A 22001-nucleotide genomic window follows, 5' to 3' on the forward strand; every position below is an offset into this window, starting at 1 on the left:
TTGCAATTCAGGAGACAGATTCGGGTAAAACTGAAGGAGTGTTCTGGGGAAGAGAAAGCATCAGGGGCTTATAAAACAAAAGCTACAAGGTTGTTAAAGTTGTCTGGTGAGAATCGTGATTGGCTCTGACACAAGCCAGGGAATACTTGTCCTTAAGGAATCAAGAGTTATTTTAGGGTTAGGGTCCCACAAGTAGATAGGCTGTCATGAGTTATTTTAGGGTAAGGGTCCGGTAAGTATCTTGCATTTTTGGCAGATGTTCTTTTTTTATTTTTTTTAATTTTATAAATTTATTTATTTATTTATTTTTGGCTGCGTGGGTCTCCGTTGTTGAGCGCAGGCTTTCTCTAGTTGCAGCGAGCAGGTGCACGGGCTTCTCATTGCGGTGGCTTCTCCTGTTGCGGAGCACGGGCTCTAGGCGTGCAGGCTTCAGTAGTTGTGGTTTGCGGGCTCTAGAGCTCAGGCTCAGTAGTTGTGGCACACGGACTTAGTTGCTCTGCGGCATGTAAGATCTTCCCGGACCAGGTCTCGAACCCGTGTCCCCTGCGTTGGCAGGCGGATTCTTAACCACTGTGCCACCAGGGCAGTCCCTGGGCAGCTGTTCTTGATGCCTATGTTAAGACAATAAGTGATCAAAAGGTCAGATTCCATCCAGGCTGGGATGTGCATAAGTCACACTTCGTCGATGGCCTCCCAGCTCCATTTTAGAGAGTTCTCTTAGCGATACTGACTCCATTTTTATTTTCCTTCCGCATATGGCAAAAGGGAATTTGCAGGTGTGATGGTTAAGGATCTTGAGAGATATCAAGGTGCGTCCTAAATGTAATCACGTGTCCTCATAATAGGGAGATTTGACAGCAGGACAGAAACACAGGCTATGCTACACTGAAGCAGGATGCCACGCTTTGAAGTTGGAGGAAGAGGGCCGAGCCAAGGAATGTCAAGAATGCAGCTCTAGAAGCTGCAAAAGACAAGGAAATTGATTCTTCTCTACAGCCTCTGGAGGAAGTGCAGCCCTGCCAGCACCTTGGTTTCAGCCCAGTAAAACTAACCTCAGACTTCTGATTTTACGAATTGTAAGAAAATAAATGTGTGTTGTTTTAAGCCACTGAGTTTGGGGTCATTTGTGACAGTAGCCGGAGGAAATGAATGAATAAATACACTTCCAATCAGGCACAATATATCCAATTCTGCTTTAGTTTTTTCCATAGCAGCGATCAGCATCTGATAGGATATGGTTTTTGCTTATCATTTTGTTTATTGTCTGTCTCTTCCACTAGAATGTCGGCTCTACAAAACCAGGGGCATTTTATCACCGGTTATTAGGGACAATTTCAAAGGGATACAAAAGTTGAGAGAATAGTCTAACGAAGCCCCACATACATGAAGCTTTATCAATCTTCAACTCAGGGCTGATCTTGTTTCATCTACACCCCAACCACTTCCCCTCCCACCAGTTGATTATTTTGAAGCAAATCCCAGACATCATATCATTTCATCCATCAGTATTTCAGAATGTAGCTCTAAAAGTAAAGACTCTTTGTAAAAACATAACCATAATATCATAGCACATCTCAAAAAAAAAGGAATAATAATTGCTTAATATAATCAAAGTTCCAGATACTATTTGAATTTGAGAGCAGGGACTTCTGTCTGCTTGGTTTTTTTTTTTTTTTTTTTTGCGGTACGCGGGCCTCTCACCGCTGTGGTCTCTCCCGTTGCGGAGCACAGGCTCCGGACGCGCAGGCTCAGCGGCCATGGCTCACGGGCCCAGCCGCTCCGCGGCATTTGGGATCTTCCCGGACCGGGGCACGAACCCGTGTCCCCTGCATCGGCAGGCGGACTCTCAACCACTGTGCCACCAGGGAAGCCCTGCTTGGGTTTTTTTTTGTTGTTGTTTGTTTGTTTTGTTTTTAAATTTTATTTATTTATTTGGCTGCATTGGGTCTTTGCTGCGCGCGGGCTTTCTCTAGTTGCGGCGAGCAGGAGCTACTCTTCGTTGCAGTGCGCGGGCTTCTCATTGTGGTGGCTTCTCTTGTTGTGCAGAATGGGCTCTAGGTGTGCGGGCTTCAGTAGTTGTGGCTCATGGGCTCTAGAGCGCAGCCTCAGTAGTTGTGGCGCACGGGTTTAGTTGCTCCGCAGCATGTGGGATCTTCCCAGACTAGGGATCGAATCCGTGTCCCCTGCATTGGCAGGTGGATTCTTAACCACTGCGCCACCAGGGAAGTCCTCTCTCCTTGTTTACTTGTTCTCCTTTGCTACCTTATGTGGCAAAAGGGACTTTGCAAATGTGACTAAGTTAAAGATTCTGAGATGGGAAGATTATCCTGGATTATCTGGATGGGTCCAGTGTAGCCATAGTGAAAGAGGGAGCCAGGAGGGTCAGAGTCAAGAGATAAAGCTGTGACAATGGAAGTATGAGATGGAAGTGATGCAAGAGCTGGCTTTGAAGACAGAAGGGGGCCATGAACCAAGGAATACAGCCAGCTTCTAGAAACTAGAAACGGCAAGGCAAGGGCTTCTTTCCCATAGTCTCCAGAAAGGAACTCAGCCCTGCTGACACCTGGATTTTAGTTCAGTGAGACCCATTTCAGATGTCTGACCTCCAGATGGTAAGATAATAAATTTGTATTGTTTAAGCCTCCAAGTTTGTGACAATTTGTTACAAGCAGCGAAAGGAAGCTAGTGCAGATTTTGGTACTGGACGTGAGGTGCTGCTGTAACAAATACCTAAAAATGTGGAAGTGGATTTGGAATTGGACAATGGGCAGAGGCTGGAACAATGTTGAGAAGATGGGGAAAAGCCTAGATAGCCTTGCAGACCATTTGTAGAAATACGGGTGTTAGCAATTCTGCTGGTGAGGACTCAGAAGGAAGTGAGGAGTAAGGTAGAGTAAATCTCTATAATCTTAGAGAACACTAAGTCATCATAAACAGACTGTTGGTAGAAATATAGGCAACCTCTAGAAACTGGAAAAGGCAAGGAAACAGATTCGCCCCAGTAGAACATGGCCCTGACAACACCTTGATTTTAGCCCACTGAGACCTGTTTCAGACTTCGGACCCCCAGAATTAAAAGACAATAAATTTGTGTTATTTAACCTACTAAGCTTGTGATAATTTGTTATAGCAGTAATGGGAAATGAACCTATCTCTGTTATGCAAAAGAGAGATCAGACTAGTGTAAACACATACAAAATAAAGAAGCCCAGAAGAAACAAAGATTACACAGGAAAAAAAAGAAAGCTATGAAACAAACACAAAAACACCTGTAACTAAAATACTATAAAAAATACCTAGCAAGATAATAGATGATATCACATTTATAAAATAGGAACTGGAGGCTATGAAAAATGAATAATTAAATAACAAGAAAGAGTTCTTGGGAATTCAAAATAATAGATGAAACATAAACTTTAATAAAAGGATTAGAAGATAAAGGAAATTTCCTAGAAAGTAAGGGGAAAATTAACAAAGAGATGGAAAATAGTGGTGAAAAGATAAGAACACTGAAAGCTCAAACCAGAAGATTCAACATCCAAATAATAAAAATTCCAGAAAAAGAGAGCAAGAAAACAAAGAAACCAACACACACACACACACACACACACACACACACACACAGAGAAACCAACACATAAATATACAAGAAAATTTCCCAGAACCAAAGGCTATGAGTCTCCAGATTGAAAGGACAGACTTAGGGTCTGAATGATTAATGAATAAAAGCTACAGTGAGGCACATCCTCATGAAATTTCAGAACCACAGAAAGAGAGAAGATCCCAAAAGCTTCCAGAATAAAGCAAGTCAAATACAAGTTCAAAGCAGAGGGAGAATGAAAACAAATCTGAGGGGAGAAAAAAAAAACCAAACAGGTTTCCTTTGTTATCCAAACTTGCATTCCAACTTAGGAAGAAAATAGATTTGAGTGACAAGGGATACATATATTTCCAACCTAGAATTTTATACCCAGCCAAACTATAATAAAGTTGGAGGATAAAATGAAGATATATTAAGCCATGCAAGAACTCAAAAGTCTTTATCTCTTCCTCTCCCTTTTAAGGGAACGACTGGAGCATGTGCTCCAGCAAAATGAAGAGTCAACAAAGAAAGATAGACATGGAATCGAGGAAACAATATCCAAAACAGGGAAGTCCAGGATAGCTTAGCGTAGGCCTAGAAAGCATCAAGTCCACATTCAAGTAGGAGAGAGGACTTTAGGAGGGAGGAAAAAAAGCTTGAGTGAGCTGTTAGTAATACGGACGATTCCATGGAACATTTGAAAAATATTAAGTATAGGTGCAAATAAAATTAAGCAAGTGACAAAGGTAAATTTAATTCTCAAAAATTTAGAAATTTGTGAAGAGAAAATTCTAATATACTGCATGGCTCTGCAGTGAAAACATATTTACATATCACAACATTTAAAAAACTATTGATTGATATAAAAATTATGATTTCATTGAGGAGAGGGAAAGTAGAGTCAGATTAATAGACCTCAAACCTCATCTACTATACCAGGAAATCAGTAGAGAATGTCTAAAATTGAGAAATCAAGAAATAGCAATGCCAGCATATTTAGAAACATACAAGAAAATACCAGAGGAAACAGCTATAGCAGTTGAAAGTGGTGGCCTCTGGAAAGCAGATGGGAGTAGGGAGAGGTAGCAGGAGGACTGTTTTTCTTCATTACAAATATCTTAGTACCAGTACCATTTGATTTTTAAAGTATATTCATGAAAATTAATCGGCAGTGATAGAAGCGGCTACCCCTTATGGGGAGGAGACATGCATATATTGACTGCAAAGAGGCACAATGGAACTTCTGGATGATGGAAATGTATGTCAGCTTTACTCAATAGAACTTTCTGGGATGATGAAAATGTTCTCTATCTGCACTGTCCAAAATGGTAGCCACTAGCCACATGTAGCTACTGAGCACTTGAAAAGTGGCTAGTGTGACTGAGGAATTGAATCCTTAATTTTTATTTAATTTAAATTAATTAAAAACAATTAAACTTCCCACGTGAGTTGTTTTGGACATTGCAGACAATGACAGTGTTGAAGTTTTATGATTTGTAAAGAAATACAAATCAGAAGAGAGAAAGGCTTCTGATTTGTCAAAAATCTTCAAGGGGAAGTTTATGAAATAAAAAAGTGAAGAAGCAAAGGAAAATCACTCTTCAGGGTCAGACTCTCAAAAAGTCCACATGGATTTCCAGTAGATAAAGCCCTGTTGAAGATGATCTCACAATGCATAATTTCAATACACATGAGGAAACAAGCCACCATGAGTGAGAGCCAGCGGACACACCAAATTACAGGAGGAGATGGCACCAAACTTCAGATGATAGAATTATCAGACATTTTATGTCTTTAAGCTTAAGGACGCTTAAAAAGAAGAATCCAAAACATGAAAAAAAGGTCAAGACACTACAAAAAAAATAAAAAGCAGGCATATTTGAAAGAGGAAGGATTGGATTCACATGAGGGAAATCCCTTCCAAAGGGGCTACTTTAAGACTGGTTTACCAAAAATAGTAACAATGAGGAGAATTATTAAGTCAGAATGGAGTTCAGAGAGACGGAAGTCAATTTCTGTGCAAACTACCTTTATTTATAATGAAAAACGTCCCCATTCTGTTATAAAACCGGCACTGTGTAAAGGCACTTGACTGGGGAGAGAGGGGGCAGGGATGCTGATAGAGACTAATATGCCTCACCTGGCCGCTGAAGGCTGTTGGTAGAGATAGTGGCGGAGGTGACTCCTGGGAAAATCCAGTGGCGGTGACCCACTCCAGGCTCCGCTGGGATGGTGGGTTGCCTTGCTTTTCGGCGGGGGGTGGGGGGCAGTAGGAGCAGGAGGCACTTTGGACAGTATGTGACTTGGCAAGTGGTGGTGGGGGGTCTCTCTTGCCCCCAATGATTCCCAGCCCCACCACAACCTCCCACAGCTAAGGCAGTTTTCTAAATTTAAGGCTGGGGTTCTCCTTCTCCCCAGGGCTTCCAGGGAAGCAGAGAGGTGTTGGCAAGGACCTCGTCCCTGCAAGGATTGGGGGCGCAGGCAGATGCAGCAGTAAGGGAGGAGGAGTTCCGGAATGAAGGCAGCTGCTGCCTTCTCCTGTCTCCCTTCGAAAAGTCCTTCTCTCCAGCTAGACCTTATTCCTCTGCGGCTTCACCCTGGGGAAGAGCTGAGGGAAGACAGGCTCTTCAGACACCAGGAGCTCCCACCCCTGCATTCCACCCCAAACTTAATACAGTCACCTGATCCACCCCCAAACACGTGGACTGTCTCCATCCTCCCATCCCTTCCTAATGGACCCTCTCAGTATCTCCCAAACCACACCAGAATCCCCTGTCAGCTGCAAGCACCAGCTGGAGCCTTCCAATCAGCAGCTGGCTTGATGAAATGGAGTATTTCCGAGTCTCCCATACGGCCATAAAAAAGACGCCCGCCTCTCCCTACCACCATGGCTGCCTGGTTGGGACCCACCTCCACCTATTCCCCAATTAAAGGAATCGTCTTTTCTCCCAGGAATATAATGGGATCTTCCTGGTCTCCTCCCCTAACCTAGTAGTATCTCCCTCAGTTCTACCGCGATTTTATTAATGGATTCTTCCTCACCCTGCCCAATGCAGTGTAACAAAAGCTTCCATGCCTGTAATACACAATTCTTTAACTGCCCCCATCACCAAGATGGGATTCTTCATGACTCCCCTTGGCTAGAATACATTCTTCTTTACCTCCCCATGAATATTAGGAATAATAAAAATATTTGATTGAGCACGAACCAATCAAATAACTAGGAAGGCAGTACTGGTGAGTACCCCACGAAGTACCACCAGTAAGTGGCTCTTCCTCCCCTAACTAAAAGGGGATCTCCCTTACCTCCCCCGTTATTATAATGGGCTCATCCTCACCTCCCCACAACCGATAATGGACTCTTCTGACCTCCCCTCCTCCCCAATGTAATGCACTGTCTCTCTTGCCCTTTTTCCCGTGGGATCACCCCTTTCCTCACAATATCGCTTCTGGGCTCACCCCGAAGTAGTTACGGGGCACGTAGCCCTCCTGGCCGTGCACCGCGGCCCACCACCAGTCCGTCTCTTCTGGCCCGTCCCTCCGCAGCACGGTTACAGACTCGCCCTCGCGGAAGGACAGCTCGTCTCCAAACTCAGCGCTGTAATTCCAGAGAGCGCACACCACCCCGTTGTACATCAGCCCCATGCTCTGCTCCACGTCTGAAACATGAAACCGCAGGGATCGTCAGCGCCCGGTTCAGGGGGGCCGGGAACACTCAGGGATACGACGCGCTGGGGAGAGGGACAGACCCTGAGATTTGGCGCCAGCCTCACCTTGGGGAATGAGCCACTCGAAAAGTTGTGTACCCCTGTCTGGAGAGGGGGGCCTGAGCTGGAGTCAGCTGCCAGGACTGACAGTCTCTAAAACACTGGGGTGCATCAAGCCGGCCCACCAACCCCCGAGGCAGGGTCAGTGGTCCCCATTTCCACTTATATCTGGTTAAGTCCCTGTATCACTCCTATAAGTACAGTCGTCTGCACCCCACCCCCCCCGTAAGTGGTCCAGTCTCCATAGATGACTCAATCCCTCCTTCATATGGTTCAGCCCTACTGCTCCCCACAAAGTGGTCCCAACTCCCCCTTTCCAGATGGTGCAGTGCACACTGCGCCCCCTCCCCAAAAGATAGTCTCAAAGAGGATGTAATAATTTTCCAGATAGTATAGGCCACCCGAACCCCCCTTTAATCCCATCAAGGATTTAGCCCCCTTTCCAGATGGTACAGTCCACCATGCTCCCCCCCTTTAATGGTTCAGTCCACCGTGTTCCAGTTTCTCCTCCTCTCCACCACCCCTCCCCACCCCCAGCAAGCGTGCTGTTCAATCTCTACTTCATCCTCACAGAACTCTCCAAGTCCAGGCAGGTAGGAGGTACAATCTTCTTATCTCATAGTCTTCATCTACCTGTGACAAAGGTGGTCACAATCCCCCTTCCCAAAGCTTCAGTGGACGGTCTATTTCCCGCCCCAGCGGTCCTGGCCTGCCGCTGCTCACCACTAAGGCAGGTGTTACAGCCCCACGGCTCCCACCCACTTTCTGCCACAGCACAGCAGGCTGTCGTGTAGTCCCTCCAGGCTCACCTCCCAAATACATTGGCCCACCCCCAGGTCCTACAGCCTGCCTTACCCCAACTCTCTGAGGTCCCCAACCCCGCCTTATGATAGAGTTAGCCCCTCCAGGTGAGCGCTACAGACCCTAGGCACTTAGTTCCTCCCATCACCTGTTTAAGTGATGCGCACATAGGATACGGCCTACCTAGTTCCTCCCATCACCTGTTTAAGTGATGTGCACCCCCCCACTGGAGATATATGGTACAGCCTCCTGTCTCACTAGGAGTGGAAGAGTCCCCAAGCTCCTCCCCAGAAGCCATGGCCTGCTCACCTCTCACCTGTGTGGTGCTGTATTTCCCACAGGTAGCACAGCCCATGTGCCCAGCCCTAGGCCAGGTAGATGGTATAGTTGGAACGTCCAACTCCCCACCCCCGTGGATGAGAAAGCGGCGCAGTCTCCACACCTGCTCTTCTCCCTACAGGTGTCCAGCTTGCGTGGCACAGTTCCCCTGTCCCCCTCTCCCTCGAAGGTGGCACAGTCTGCTGCGCCCACACACCCTTCTTGCACCTGCCAGGTGGGAGGCCCAGTGCCCCACCCCTGCAGGTGGTCCATCCCGCCGGCCCCTCCTCGGTGATGCTGCCACAAGGTTGGTACAGCCCCCCGCGTCCTCTCTCAGGAGCCGCAGTCTGCTGCCTTCCCCCGCCCAACATCTACCAGCTGGGCGTCCCAGTCCCCGCGACGCCCTCCCCCAGAGGTGGCCCAGCCCGCCCACTGAGGCGCCCCAGCCCTGCCTCGCACCTGCCAGGTAAGTGGCGCAGTCGACGTAACCCTCGCGGTAGGGGTCGCACTTCTCGATGGCGGTGGCGCCGTCACTGAGCGTGGTGGCGAAGATTGCCGCGCCGTGCTGCACCAGCGCCATGCAGATGGCCGTGTCGTTGCAGGACGCCGCGCAGTGCAACGGTGTCCTAGGCGAGGGAGGCAGGCGTGAGAGGCCGCGCTGGGGCCCGCAGCGCCTTCCCCGCCCCACGCCGGCCGCGCGAGGTCAGGACTCACCAGCCGTGGCTGTCGGGGGAGTTGACGTTGGCACCCGCCGCGATTAGGAAGTCCACGATGGGGTAGTTGGCGCCGCAGATGGCGTTATGCAGGGCGGTGATGCCCTCCTCGTTGGGCTGGCTCGGGTCGTTCATCTGGACGAGCCGGGGGACGGAGAGGCTCAGTCCCGCGGCTGCTATCCAGCGTCTGCCGCCCCCACCCGCCCGCCCTTCTGTCCGACAGCACTCACCTCCTTCACCGCCTGCTGCACCACGTCCAGCTCCCCGGTCAGCGCGGCGTCCAGCAGCAGCACGAGCGGGCTGAGGCGCGCGCGACGGACCTTGCGCGGGGAGCCGGCCTTCCGCAGCACCGAGCGCATCTCCTGGGGGACAGAACCGGGGCTTCGGTGGCTTGGCGGGGATTGCTAATATACCCATTCCTCAGAGCGGGGAAACAGAGGCTCAGGGACCAGGCGGCCACTCCAGGTCATCCAACTAGACAGGGCTGAGATTGGAACCCAGGAACGTACGTACACATAGCCTGAGTCCAGAGGGCCATGGGAAGGAGGGTCCCTCAGTTCTACAGCCTCTGGTTCCCTGCAACACTCAGGGAATCGGGTGATTTTGGAATCTTGGGCCCTGAGACCTGAGAGGAAGCTTGGAGACCACGAAGTTGATGATTGTGGAAGCCAGATATTCAATCCATAGTTTCATTTCTTTTATATATTTAAAAAAAAAATGCTAGGAAGCACACCTGACAAGATGTTACCAAGTGTTAATTTCAGATGTTTGGAATTAGAATATATATTTTTAAATTATGTACTTTTATTTATAGAAATTTATTCTAAAGAGATAATTAGTAATTTAGGAAATTAGAATATTTATCATATTATTCCTTGTGCCTTCTTATTTTTGATTTTCAAGTGTCCTACAAAATTCATTTATTCTGAGCATATAGCATTTGTGATTCTGGTCTTCGATGTCAATGATTTCAAGATTCTGGAATTTGAAGATCCCACGAGCCACCCATTTAAAAATTCTCTGATGCTAAGTTTCCAACATGTGTGAGTCCAGAAATGCTAAGTTGTGCCATTTCAAATTGCTGAGGACCCAGGACATTGCATTCCCAAGATTCTATGATTGAGAACTTGAATATTTCACGGTGAGAACTTCATTCCAAAAGATTGGAAGGAAATACTCAAAATGTTAATCGTGGTTCTCTCTGAATGCTGTTATTTGGGCCTCTTTATTCTACTTTTATCTATTTCTTCCTAGTTTGTGTGTGTTTGTGTGTTCCTTTCTAGTGGAAAATGTTCACTTAAAATAAAATTCTGTATTATAACATATTCGTGCACTAATCTATGATTTAAGATTCAAATGATGAGTCTTTAATTTTCAGTTCTGGGGACTTCAAGAATCAGTAATAACCAGGGTTTGTGTTACTAGCTTTTTAATTCTAAGATCCTGTGCAAACCTTCAGTGTTCTGGAATTCTGAAATTTCACTCTTCTGAGTTTGTGATGTCAGAATTTAATTTTTGAATTCTGTGAGTGTTCAGGTTTCTCTGTGGCCAGAACTTTGTGATTCTACAATGAGGCAACTTGACCATTTCAAGACACTGTCATTCTTCCATTCTTGATTTCAAGACCCTGAGCCTCAACATTTCTTGGCTCCACCCTCAGAAGGGCCTGGGAATACGCATTTGGGGGTCCACCTGGCCCCCACGTCTTCTCTGAGAATTGTTCTCCTGCATCTGTCTACCCACACTGAGCAATCAGGATTGTTCCATGTGACTACACCCCGCTCCCTCCAAGCCACGATGCAGAAACCAGACCAAGATCAGCAGGAGACCAGCCCCTGGTCAAATGATAACAATAATAGTAAAGTGCCAGGCACTATTCTAAGCACTATATTCATGTATTAAATCCTCACAGCAACCCTGTGCTTATTTTCATCCCCATTCTACAGATGAGGAAACTGAGGTACAGACAGACTATGTGTCTGGCCCAAGGTTGCACAGCCGATAAGTGCTGTGGAGCTGGGATTTGAACCCAGGCAGCCTAGCTCTGCCACTGGTGCACTTAACCACGACACCCACAACCTCAGAGACCAGAGACTTGTTCTTGAAAATCTGAATGGAAGAAGCTCTGACTAGAGTCAGAGGACACCATGGACTTGAACTGGGAGGTCATTTTGAGTCAGGGCCGGGTGGGCCATTCCTAACCATGGCACAGGCTTGCTGAGGTGTAAGAGGAGAGAGCAGCTCCCCAGAGAAGGCGGACATGAGAGGCTGTGGCAACTAGGGAGAGAAATGGTGACTGCCTTGATTCAGGCAGGCTTTTCAGACCCCAGAATAAACCCTCTGTCATGCCAAGACGAAGTCATTTCCAGGTTGGAAGACTCTAAGATTCCTGAAGGGAAGCCCTGGGGGGACAGGTTACTGGAGAGGAGCAGAGAAAATCTCGATGTGGCCAAGACTTCTGAATGCCCCTCCATATATGTTCTCCCTTTCTGCTGAGCACAGGTACACTTAGACGTAAAACTACATTTCTCAGCTTCCCTTGCAGCTGGGTTCCCGGCCAGTGGAATGCGCCAGATGTGATGCGTGCAGTTTCCAGGTTCTGTCCTAAAAGGGAAGGGATGCTTCCATATGCTGAGTCATATACCCCAGTTTCCTCCTATATTACTTACCATGCTCTGTGGCTGCTCTGGTGGGCTGCTCTGGAGAGGGGCTGGAGGTGGTATGGGAGCTGGTGGGGCTGGAGCAGGGGGCCCTGCCCTGGCCTCAGGTCCCTCAGTGATGGGACACAGCTCAGGCTCGGGCCCCCCAGGCCCACCGTGACGATGGAAGAGACGGCTGATGATCTGCTGGTACTGCTTCTTGTGCGTGGGGGGCAGGGCTATAGTAGGGCTCTGCTCCATGGAGCCCCTGCGTTTGAGGGGCCGTGGAATTTCTGCCAGCACCCGTGCCACCTCCTCCAGCTCGGGCACTGACTGTGCCTCGGGCGGCAGTGCTGGCTGCAGCCGTGTGGGACTAAGGGGCCGAGTTACAGCGCCTTCATCTGCATCACCAGCCTCCAGCTCTGGTGTCAGCAGCCCCTCCAGCTCCGGCTCAGGCTCCAGCTCAGTGGGAGGTTTGGGGAAGCCTAGAAGGAGCAAGAGCCCCATCAAAGGAGGGGTCCCAAGAGACCCGAGAGACTCCCTCCCCACAACTTCCAGGACTTGCAACAAATGCCTGATTTGCTGTGTGACCTCAGGGCAGTGTCTTGCTTTCTCTGGGCTACACTTTCCCTGGGTTGTGAATAATAGACAATTATGACAGCCTCCATTTAACAAGCACTTAGCATGTGCCTCGTGCTTTACATGCCTATCACTGAACTCTCACCACTACCTTGTGACGTTGATATGGCTAACATCTCATTATTACAGAAAGGGAAACTGAGTCTCAGAGAAGGCAAGTCAGTTGCCTAAAGCCACACAGCTGGGATTTGAACTCAGTCCTATCTGACTCCAGAATCTCTGCTCCTACCATTATGATAAACTTGACTTTCTAAGATTGTAAGAATTTCCTCTCCTAACATCTCAGGCAAAAAATTGCTGAGGACTTCATTGGTGGCGCAGGGGTTAAGAATCTGCCTGCCAATGCAGGGGACACGGGTTCATTCCCTGGTCCGGGAAGATCTCACATGCCGTGGAGCAACTAAGCCTGTGCGCCGCAACTACTGGAGCCCGGGCTCAGAATAAGAGAAGCCACCACAGTGAGAAGCCCGCACACCGCCCCTGCTCGCTGTCATTAGAGAAAGCCCGCGCGCTGCAAGGAAGACCCGAGGCAGCCAAAATTAAATACAGAAAGAAAGAAAATTGCTGGGACTAGAATCTTTGTACTTGTTGGTCTCTTCTCTCTGTTTCTTGCCTTTCTGTCAGAGCTTCTAAAGCAGGTAGAAATATACAATTTTATATATATATATATATATATATATATATTTTTTTTTCTTTCTGTATGCGGGCCTCTCACTGCTGTGGCCTCTCCTGTTGCGGAGCACAGGCTCCGGACGCGCAGACTCAGTGGCCATGGCTCACGGGCCCAGCCACTCTGCGGCATGTGGGATGTTCCCGGACCGGGGCACAAACCCGTGTCCCCTGCATCGGCAGGCGGACTCTCAACCACTGCGCCACCAGGGAAGCCCTACAATGATCATTTTATACACGATTTCATTGACTGTCCATCGTAATCTATGAAGTAAATGTTATTAATCTCTCTTCACAGATGAGAAAATGTAAGCTCAGATGGGTTAATTAATTTATCCTCAGTCACACAGCATGTCAATGGTAGAGAGGGGATCAAAACCCACTCTGCTTAAATCCAGGCCCTGCGCTGGTCTCACACCAAAAACTATTAATAATGATTAATATGATAGCTATTGAGGGCTTTCTATACATCAGGCCCTATTTTAAGGACTTTATATGGATTAAATAATCTAGTACCATAACCCAATAAGGTAGGTTCTATCACTATTCACCTTTTACACTAAAGGAAATTGAGGTCCAGAGAGGTTAACTGACTTGCCAAAGGTCACACAGTGTGGAGCCAGCCAGTCTGACTCCAGGGTCCATGCTTAAGCACTGTGCTATCCCTAGTTCCTGAGCAAATCCCCAAGCTCATCTGGCCTTGCTCTCTGCAGGGACAATGTCTGGAAACACGTGTTTGGTTGTGATGGGACCCCAAGCTGGTTTGGTCCCCAGCCATCTGCCCTCCCTTCACCCATCCCTCCGGAACCCCCATTGCTGACTCACCTTCACTCACAGCGGACCAAGTCTCTTGGGGGGGTTGGAGGACGGGGGCAAGGGCTTGAAGCTGGGGCTGAGGCTGTAATTGTGGCTGGGACTGTGGAGGCAGCTGGGGCTGGGGAAGCAGCTTAGGCGGGGGAGCTCGAGAGAAGATGGGGGAGCCAGGGAGCATGGCCCTGCTGGCTCCGTGCTCCCAAAAGGCATTCTGCAGCTTGAATATCATGCTGAGGGGGATGGGGCGCTGGCGGGGGGCACTTCGGGGCTGGGGGCTGGTAGGAGGCATGGGGATGCGGCTGACAGGCTGCCAGCTTCGGGGCAAAGTGCCTGATGAGCCCGCAGAGCCCAGCGATCGGCGGTAGCTGTCTATATCAGAACGCCTGTCGTTGGTCAGAAGGGAGACCTTGTAATTGCGGGGCAGAGTGGCACTGGTGAAGTTGTCCTGGGGGAGAAAGAGGGAAGGAAGGAAGATAGAAGGGGCTCAGGTGGGAGGAGATAGGCATAAGGGAATGAATGATAAGGGAGTGGAGGAAAAGAGGAGGGAGGTAAAGGCAAAAGGTGGGAAGGGAGAGAAGGAGGGGAGGGAAGACAGAGGGAGGGAAAGGAAAGACGGTCAGGGAGGGGGTGGAAATCCAGAATAAAGGAAGAGCCTGGGGAAGGGTACGGAAACTGCGGGCGCAGCCAGGAGGGGAAGACTAGCCCTGACTCCACCCTTGCCCACCAGCCCCTCCCCAAGTTCCTCCGGCCCCTCACCTTCCTGGGGGCCCCCAGCCCATCCAGGCTGCTCTCTCTCCAGGGTAACAGCTGCAGGCCTGGTGAAGCAGGCCGCGCGAAGACATCGAGTCCTGTGAGGCGGGAATCATTAGGGTCTGGGGGAGGCCTCTCCGGGTCCCCCACTCCTTTGGCCTCGCACCACTCACGTTCATAGCTCGCTGTCTGCGAGGACTTCTTCTCGTATGCCACGTCCAGGTCAGACTCGTTCCAGGCTTTGGGGGGCCGCCGCCGAAGCGTTAGGTCGTCTGGAGGGAGGTTGCCCATGAGGATGTGGGGGGCGGGCGGGGGGGGGCCGAAGCTGGTCCCGGACCTTGCGCCACTCCCACCCGCCAAGTTCGGCCCCCTGGTTCACCTTGCGCGCGCAGAGGTGGGGCGAAGGCGCTGACGCCAGGGCCCAGCAGGGAGCTCCCAAAGGCAGTCGGCGCATCGTAGGCTGCGGTCGGGGTGCGAGGCGAGGGCCCGCGCTCAGGAAAGAAGGCCTGGGGCCCTTCGGCCAGGGGGCTGACACGGGGGGAGCGGGCACGGCCCAAGAAGTCAAAGGGCGTGGGGGAACCCTGCTGTCTGAGCGGGCCGGGGCGAGGGGAGGGCGAACGGCCGTGGGGGCTGCCTGCTCCATCGAAGGTGCGGGGCCGGGGTGAGGGCGAGCGGTCCAGGCTGCTGTAGGCATCCGGCTGCAGGTAGAACTGGGGGCGCGGTGACGACGGCCGGCCCTTAGGGGATAGCGAGCTGTAGGGGAGCAGAGCCGGGGCGCTCTCGGAGCGACCGAACGAGGTGTCTGCGCCGTCGGTGGTCGCCTTCCGGGGAGACCCGCGGCAGCCCAAGGGCTCGGGGACAGGGCTGAGGCTGTACCGGGACAGCTGTAGGGAGGTCGGGACATTGAGGGGTCAAAGGAGACAATAGTAGAGGGTTGGTAGGTCAATAGAGGTGATCGAAAATCAACCCTGGAGAGTTGGACGGAGCTAGAGATTCAGGCATAGGGAGCCCTGCAATCAGGGCTGGGGCTCGCATGTACAGTGCCTTTGTGTCGCTTAGAAAAAAACCCTTTTCTTCCGAGGGTCCTGACAGACGTCCACTTCCACTGATCCCCACTTCCATTAATCCCACAAGTAGCTTTAAATAGCCCACAGCCTGCACAGCCCCATGGGACAGGCTTGCCTGAACTCCTGGAGGAAAGAACCTGACTTTGGGGGGCTCGGGTGGGGACCAGGGCAAGCAGGCTCACCCTAGCCGGCGCTCTGGCCTGCGAGCCAAGAGACGCCGCCGGCAAGTCTGACCACAGCGACTCCAACTGCTTGGTCAGTTCGTCCACCTTGGCCGCCGCCGTGTCCAGCTCCGTATTCTTCAGGTCCATGTGCTTCGCGGCTAGAGCTGGGCAGCCGGTAGTAGCAGTGAGGACCCGGATTTCTGGGCTGGGCCCAGGCTCCCCCCCAGCCCCGCCCCGAGGACCCCGCCCCGCCAAGCCCCGCCCCCTACCCCAGCTCACACTGGAAGTTCAGGTCCAGAAGGTTCCGCGCGCTCTGGAACGCCTCGCTGTCCATGGTGCCGGCTGGCCGCAGCGGGGCGCCTGCGTTTGGGGAGGGGGAGCGGGGGAGAGCCTGCTCAGAGCCCGCCCACAGGGAACCTGGGGCCTTGAGGAGCAGGACGGGGCCTTTACTCTCCTACTTCCTTCCACTGGAAGCGCTATGACCCACCACTTCCCCTGCTGGGAAACGCCAACTCCTGCGAAGCCCTCCAGGAAGGCTAAGGACAATTCACTCTCTTTACGTGGCTCCTACTCCATCTCTCTATCTCAGCCCTAATAAGACGTGATCATTCCTTCAACAATTATCCATTGACCACCTACTATGTGACAGACATTATAGTGAACAGAGGCTGCAATAATAATAACTATCAATTACTGAATGCCTACTAGGGACCAAGAGACACTGTGCTAGATGCTGGGGATCTTTTCAAAAATAATGATGGTGCTGCCTACTATGTGCCAGGACCTTTGCTAGTTACCCGAGGGTATAATGAAATAAAACAACCATTTATTGAGAGAACACTGCCCCCTAGAATTGTGCCAAGTGCTTTACAGCTAATACCTTATCCCATGATCAAAATCTCCATAGCAAAAAAAGAAAGTGGGGCTCAGAAACATTTGTTCCCAGTCACCCTGCAAGAAGTCGGCATACTAGATTTCACACCTGTACCTACCTTGTTATTCTGGGGCATCTCCGTCAGTCTGGAGGGGCTCCAGAGGACGGGGACCACTCAGCTCTCTCTTCCCAGAGTCCCCACCCAGAGAAGACTCAGCATGTTCACACAGACCCAGCGTCAACAGGAAGAACAGGGAGTTGGCCAGGGGTGGCTGGGCCACTGTGGCCGCCAACGCAGTGGGAAGGAGCCAGGCCACCAGGAACTAGTCAGGCCAGCACCACCCCCATCTCCATGGTAGCCACCACACCCGCCAGCTCTGCCACCTCCCCACTACATCAACCGACCACTTAGCTTTGACTTGGGGTGCAGGCGTGGGCAGCAGGGCAGGCTGGGGCATGCTGATTCTGGCCTCAGTCTGGGAAGCCTCGGAACAGAACCTGTTGGGGCTGGTGGCTCATCTGGGTGTGTTAGGATTGTGTGACCTTGGGCTAAGAGTCCCCTCCACTCCTTGGGCCTTAGTTTCCCCAATTGTGAAAGGAGGAGGCAAATCAGCTATTCTGAGAGGCCTCCTCAATCTCTAAGAGGCCTAGATTCTGAAATTATAAGGGCCTTGAGGTTGTAATTAAATTTCGATAGAGGCTAAAACCCTCGGCTTGAGAGTCTATTGTTTGAAAGTTCTCAGTCCCAGATTCTATCTTTGGAACATTCTAGAATTCTCCCCTTTGGCTAGCCTAGATTTCTCTGTCTTCCTGCACTGAGTTCTATCTATCCCAGGATTCCAAAGTCCTAAAAGTCTAGGTGAATGTCTGGTATAGTGGAGTTGCTAAAAGCACAATTAAGGAGGGTTCAAATCTGGTGGCACCACTGTCCCACCTGACCAGACTGCCTCAGTTTCCTGATCTGTAAAATGAGGATAAATAGCAGTCTACCTCAGAGGACAGTTGTGACGATCCAACTGGCCAGAAGGTGCAAGAGGAATCAAGGCTCTGAGAATTGAGGCCTCAACAAGTAGAGACTATAGGGGACTTCCCTGGCGGTGCAGTGGTTAAGATTGAGCTCTCACTGCAGGGGGCACAGAGTTCGATCCCTGGTCCAGGTAAGACCCCACATTAGAATCTCAGAGATACACAGGAAACCATCTGTGTTCGTTAAAATATAAAAATGAACAATCTATGCTACCTCCAGGGCCAGCATTCTGGTAGCGAATGGTTCTTTTGGGGATTTCATGATCCCCAAATTCTAAGACGCTGACATCCTCTGGGTCTAAGGAAATGCAAAGGCTAGGCGTGGGCCCGTCCCGGGTCTGAGGCGGGCGAAACAGGCGTCAGGGCCGCCAGGGGACGCTCCAGGTCACGGCCCGACCGCAGCGGGGCGGACGGACAGCTCCTGAGCTCAGAGCAGGGGAATGCGCGGAGGGCCCGGGCAGGTGCCGCACCTCCCGCGGCAGGGGAGCGGGGGCCCGGCGGGGGGTCAAGGGTGGCGCGGGCCGCGCCTCTGCTCCAGGCCCCTGTCCTCCACCCCCACGTCCTCTCCGCCGGGCTCCCCTCTCCTCCGCCCTTAGGTCTCCCTCCCCGGCATCTTCTGCACCCCAGCCAGGTTCTTTGGGGTTAAAAATCAGGGGTGAAAAAAATAAAAAAAAAATAAAATAAAAAAAATCAGAGGTGGGGGGTTCCTGGAGGAATCATCCTGAGTAGGAACAGGGTCAGAGCGCCAGGCTGGTTTGGGAATACCCAGATTGGAATCCCCCAGCTCTGTCCACATAGACAGACGTTGGGAGAGGCTCCACCCTGTCTGGGACTTGGTTTCCCCCCTCTGTGGACGTCTGCGGAATGAGCTAGGACCTTCCCCCTCTTTAAATCTCTACCTTTGGCTATTTAGCTTCTCTGTGCCTCAGTTTCCTTGTGTGTATAATGGGGGAATTAATACCTTCACCTCAAAGAAGTGTGAGGTTTGAATGACATAATTTATGTATAGAGTTTAGAACAGGGAAGGGTACAAAATAAAGTTCACACGTATAAGATTCCTAATTCCCAGGCCTGGAACAGACTGAGGGCTCAAAGCCAAAGTAATTTTTTTCCTCCAAAACAGCCCTTTCAAATCTTTCTGAGATTCTAAAAGCCCTGAGCTTTAACCCCTGGAATCTTGACTTCAGCCCTTGGATCTCAGAATGCTAAATTCTCCCCTGCTTTCCTGAGTTCTAGCCATCCCCAGTGCTGGCCCATTCCAGGGCATAGGAATCCCTGGAAGATTCCAGACAGAAAGTGGCAAAAGCCTAGGGTGTGCGTTGTGCCCGCACTCCAGCCTCAGTTTCCCCATTGGACTAGAAAGAAGTCATTCCCTGGGCTGGGCTCAGCAAGCCTCAATGGAAGTGAGACCTTTGGGCAGTTGCCGGAGACCTCTGTAGACAATGGGAACCATCCATTACCTGCCAGCCCTGAGCCTGGCACGCTGTGAGCTCTGTCTTGGCAGCCACAGTTATTATTTTTTATTTCATCTCAGGCTACCACCAAATGCCCTTCAAGCCCAGACATTAGGAAGTTCTTCCCTCTCTCATCAGAACCCCCTGCCCCACCCCTTGTTTAATCCCTTCACGTGACTCATGGGGATGGAGAGAAGGGGGAGTCGGGCGGAGGGAGGTGCCAAGCCCTGCCCTCCCCCAGCTTCAAGGACAGACACACACCTCCAGAATTAGCCTCTATCCTCCCTTATCTCCCACACTACCTCAGGTCAGACAGATGGGAGTGGAGGTGACATTTTTCACCTCAGGGTCAGGGCCAGGAGCCCTAGGAGAGAAATGAATCAGAAAATCCCGTGGGAGTGGATGGTATCCCGACACCCAGAGAGTGGCTGAGGAAGGGGGAGGGCAAATCCTGACCCTCAACTCTGCTGCCAGTGTGACCCCTAAGCCTCAGTTTACCTCCGTCCTCTCTGTGTAATGGCTGTATTGTGCCCGCCACGCAAGCCCCCCAGAATCCAACCCCACCTTCTGGAATTCTGCCCTGGATTCTAGAACGCCCTTTGCAAATCCCAGATATCTCCCCCCTTTATGGGACAATAGGAGGTTCCCCGCCCCCGCCAGGGGGCGCCCTGGGACGGAGGTCACTCCTCTGCTTAGGCAGGTCTGACGCCCCGGTTAATGACATGTTGGGGATCGCGCAGCAGCACAGGGGAGGTTGGAGATCTGTCCTACTCCCCTCCTGCCACCTTGGCCCCGGCCCCAGAGCCAGAAAGTGGGGGGAATGGCGGGACACAGCCTCCAGAGGGACCCTGGATGTTTGTTCTGCTTCATTTCAGGAACCCGGGTTCCACTATCCCCACCCCACCCCTAATTCTGCTCGGAGACCTAAAGGCTCGGTCAAGAAGGCAGCTGAAGGGTGGTAGGGATGGCCGCCCATTCCAGAGCCCCAGCAGTCCGAGTCTCCCATTTCTCCCCAAGAGATCTAATACCCCAGTTCTACTCAAGGACTCAGGCTTCCGAAAGCCCCCATTTCGAGGGACTGAAACGTCCCGACGTTTCCGAACGTCTCCGAACGTCTCCCCGGGACCAAGGTGTCTGAGCCCTCCATTCCAAGAACTCAGGCATCCGAGCCCCTTTTCCTTCCGCCCAGTAAATCTGGCATCCAAGTTCTAGCTTTTAACGTTCTTGGAGTCCCCCAGCTCCGCCCTGGGACCTGGCGTCCGAGTCTCCTCCCGACCCTCCCAGGGACGCCAGTGTCGGGCTCCACCGGGGCCGCTGAACCCCTGGTGGGGGGGTGTAACTCACGGATCCGGGGCAGATCTTGGCACCAGGGGTCCTCCTCCGGCTCCGGCTCCGGCTGCGGGGAGCGGAGGACGGGGCGGGGCAGGCGCCGGGAACAGGTTAGACGACGTGACTCGGACCGGAGGGAGGCGGGTCCCGGAGGGGAGGGGGAGCCGGGGTCGCCTCGAGCACCTTGGGACTTGTAGTCGCGGAGGGGCAGGCCGTAGACGGGTACGTTCCCATTTGGATTGACCCACCCTTCTTGAAAGAAGATTTGGACGCCACCAAAGAGGTAGAAGGTTATAGAGTCTGGGGGAGACTCACAAATCCCGCCCCCAAGACGAGAAGAGGGCCTCGCTAAAATCAGTATCTCCTCGGGTCTCTGAGCCTCAATCTCTCCGTCGGTAAAAAGGGTGGTTGGGATCTTTACAGAATTTCCCACCAACGGCTCCCAAAGTTGGAGGCTGGGACTACGATTCCCAGCAGCTTCCACGACCGACGTCGGGCGCCACCCAACCTCGCGTCCTCTGGGAATTGTAGTCCCGGAGCCCGCAGGGGCAGGGCCCGGGTGTCTCGCCCACGCGCGGGAACTGTCTGGCGATCCCGGGAGGAGGCAACACGTCCTCTTCCCCTGACCCTCCTCCTCTCTGAGCAGCCGCTGCCTCGCTGAGAAGGTGGGCGCCCCAGTTCTAAAGTAGGATCCGAAATCTCGGCAGAGGGGGCGGAAATCAGCGCTGACACACCGGTCAGGAATGCAGTCGGATCACCCAGTCTAGCCACCGTCTCGCGGCTCCGCCCGTCGCCCTACGCTGTGCAGTCCCTGTGTGAAGGGGCGTGGGCGTGTCCCCCAAATCTGCGTTCACGTGCCGCTGCTTACACGCACCCCAGGGCAGGGAAGGGGCGCTAGTCACGACGTCTACTCTCTCTCCCTTCCTCAAGGCCTTTGGAAATGTCCCCCCACGCACGAGACTAAATCCTCGAGGGCATCTACCTGTCTTTTGGGCCACAGCTCCGCCCCTTAGTCGCACCGCCCCACGCGTGTCCAGCTCGGGAGTCCAGAGGCTCCGCCCTGGGATCCACAGGCTCCTCCCCCTATATTTCCCGCTCCCCTGGAGCCCAGAGCCCCGCCCCTGGCTGATAGTTAACGCCCTCGGGAGGAATTACCCCCATTCCTCCATTTTCCCACCTCTCTCACTCAAGTTCTGAATTTCTGAGGCATCTGGGCCTCCCTAGAAGGGATTGTAACACTGAAAGCACAGTCCTGCCGACCTAGACTCTTACCTGCCTCTCTAAGAATTTCAGTCCAATCGATCTTCCTGTCTCTTTAAGAGTAGGTCCTGTGAATGTGGCTGCCCCTTTAAGGCAACGTTGGAGCAAATCATGTCTGAGACTGTGGGGATACCC

The 22001-nt window shown here is 51.7% G+C and overlaps 1 protein-coding gene across 4 annotated transcripts; it reads right to left on the minus strand.

Moving 5' to 3' along the window:
• Positions 1–5603: 5603 nt before the first annotated feature.
• On the minus strand, positions 5604–21585 carry PPP1R13L (protein phosphatase 1 regulatory subunit 13 like). Of its 4 annotated transcripts, XM_029243454.1 has the most exons (13): positions 20622–21335; positions 16203–16283; positions 15942–16087; positions 15072–15576; positions 14866–14964; positions 14699–14790; positions 13955–14387; positions 11852–12306; positions 9413–9544; positions 9184–9317; positions 8929–9095; positions 7043–7242; positions 5604–6191 (listed from the first exon to the last, which is right to left on the minus strand). In XM_029243454.1, the coding sequence occupies exons 2-13, from the start codon at positions 16255–16257 to the stop codon at positions 6153–6155; spliced, it is 2457 nt and encodes an 818-aa protein (XP_029099287.1). In that variant the 5' UTR covers positions 16258–16283; positions 20622–21335; the 3' UTR covers positions 5604–6152. The 4 variants fall into 4 exon arrangements, with proteins under 4 accessions (XP_029099287.1, XP_029099295.1, XP_029099311.1 ...); XM_029243462.1 differs by lacking the exons at positions 5604–6191; positions 7043–7242 and having other exon boundaries at positions 8441–9095; positions 20622–21585; XM_029243478.1 differs by lacking the exons at positions 5604–6191; positions 7043–7242 and having other exon boundaries at positions 8441–9095; positions 16916–21585.
• Positions 21586–22001: the final 416 nt, after the last annotated feature.

Source organism: Monodon monoceros, unplaced genomic scaffold (genome assembly GCF_005190385.1).
Source record: "Monodon monoceros isolate NGI ecotype Baffin Bay Population unplaced genomic scaffold, NGI_Narwhal_1 Super_Scaffold_10, whole genome shotgun sequence".
Taxonomy (NCBI): domain Eukaryota; kingdom Metazoa; phylum Chordata; class Mammalia; order Artiodactyla; family Monodontidae; genus Monodon; species Monodon monoceros.

Bases quoted from the DNA above. Each gene is read 5' to 3' on its own strand.
- PPP1R13L (XM_029243462.1), bottom strand. From the start codon at position 16,257: ATGGACAGCGAGGCGTTCCAGAGCGCGCGGAACCTTCTGGACCTGAAC. The intron at 9,318-9,412 runs GTGAGTGCTGTC...CGGCTCGTCCAG, and splicing joins TGCAGCAGGCGGTGAAGGAG to ATGAACGACCCGAGCCAGCC. The intron at 9,096-9,183 runs GTGAGTCCTGAC...TCCCTCGCCTAG, and splicing joins TCCCCCGACAGCCACGGCTG to GACACCGTTGCACTGCGCGG.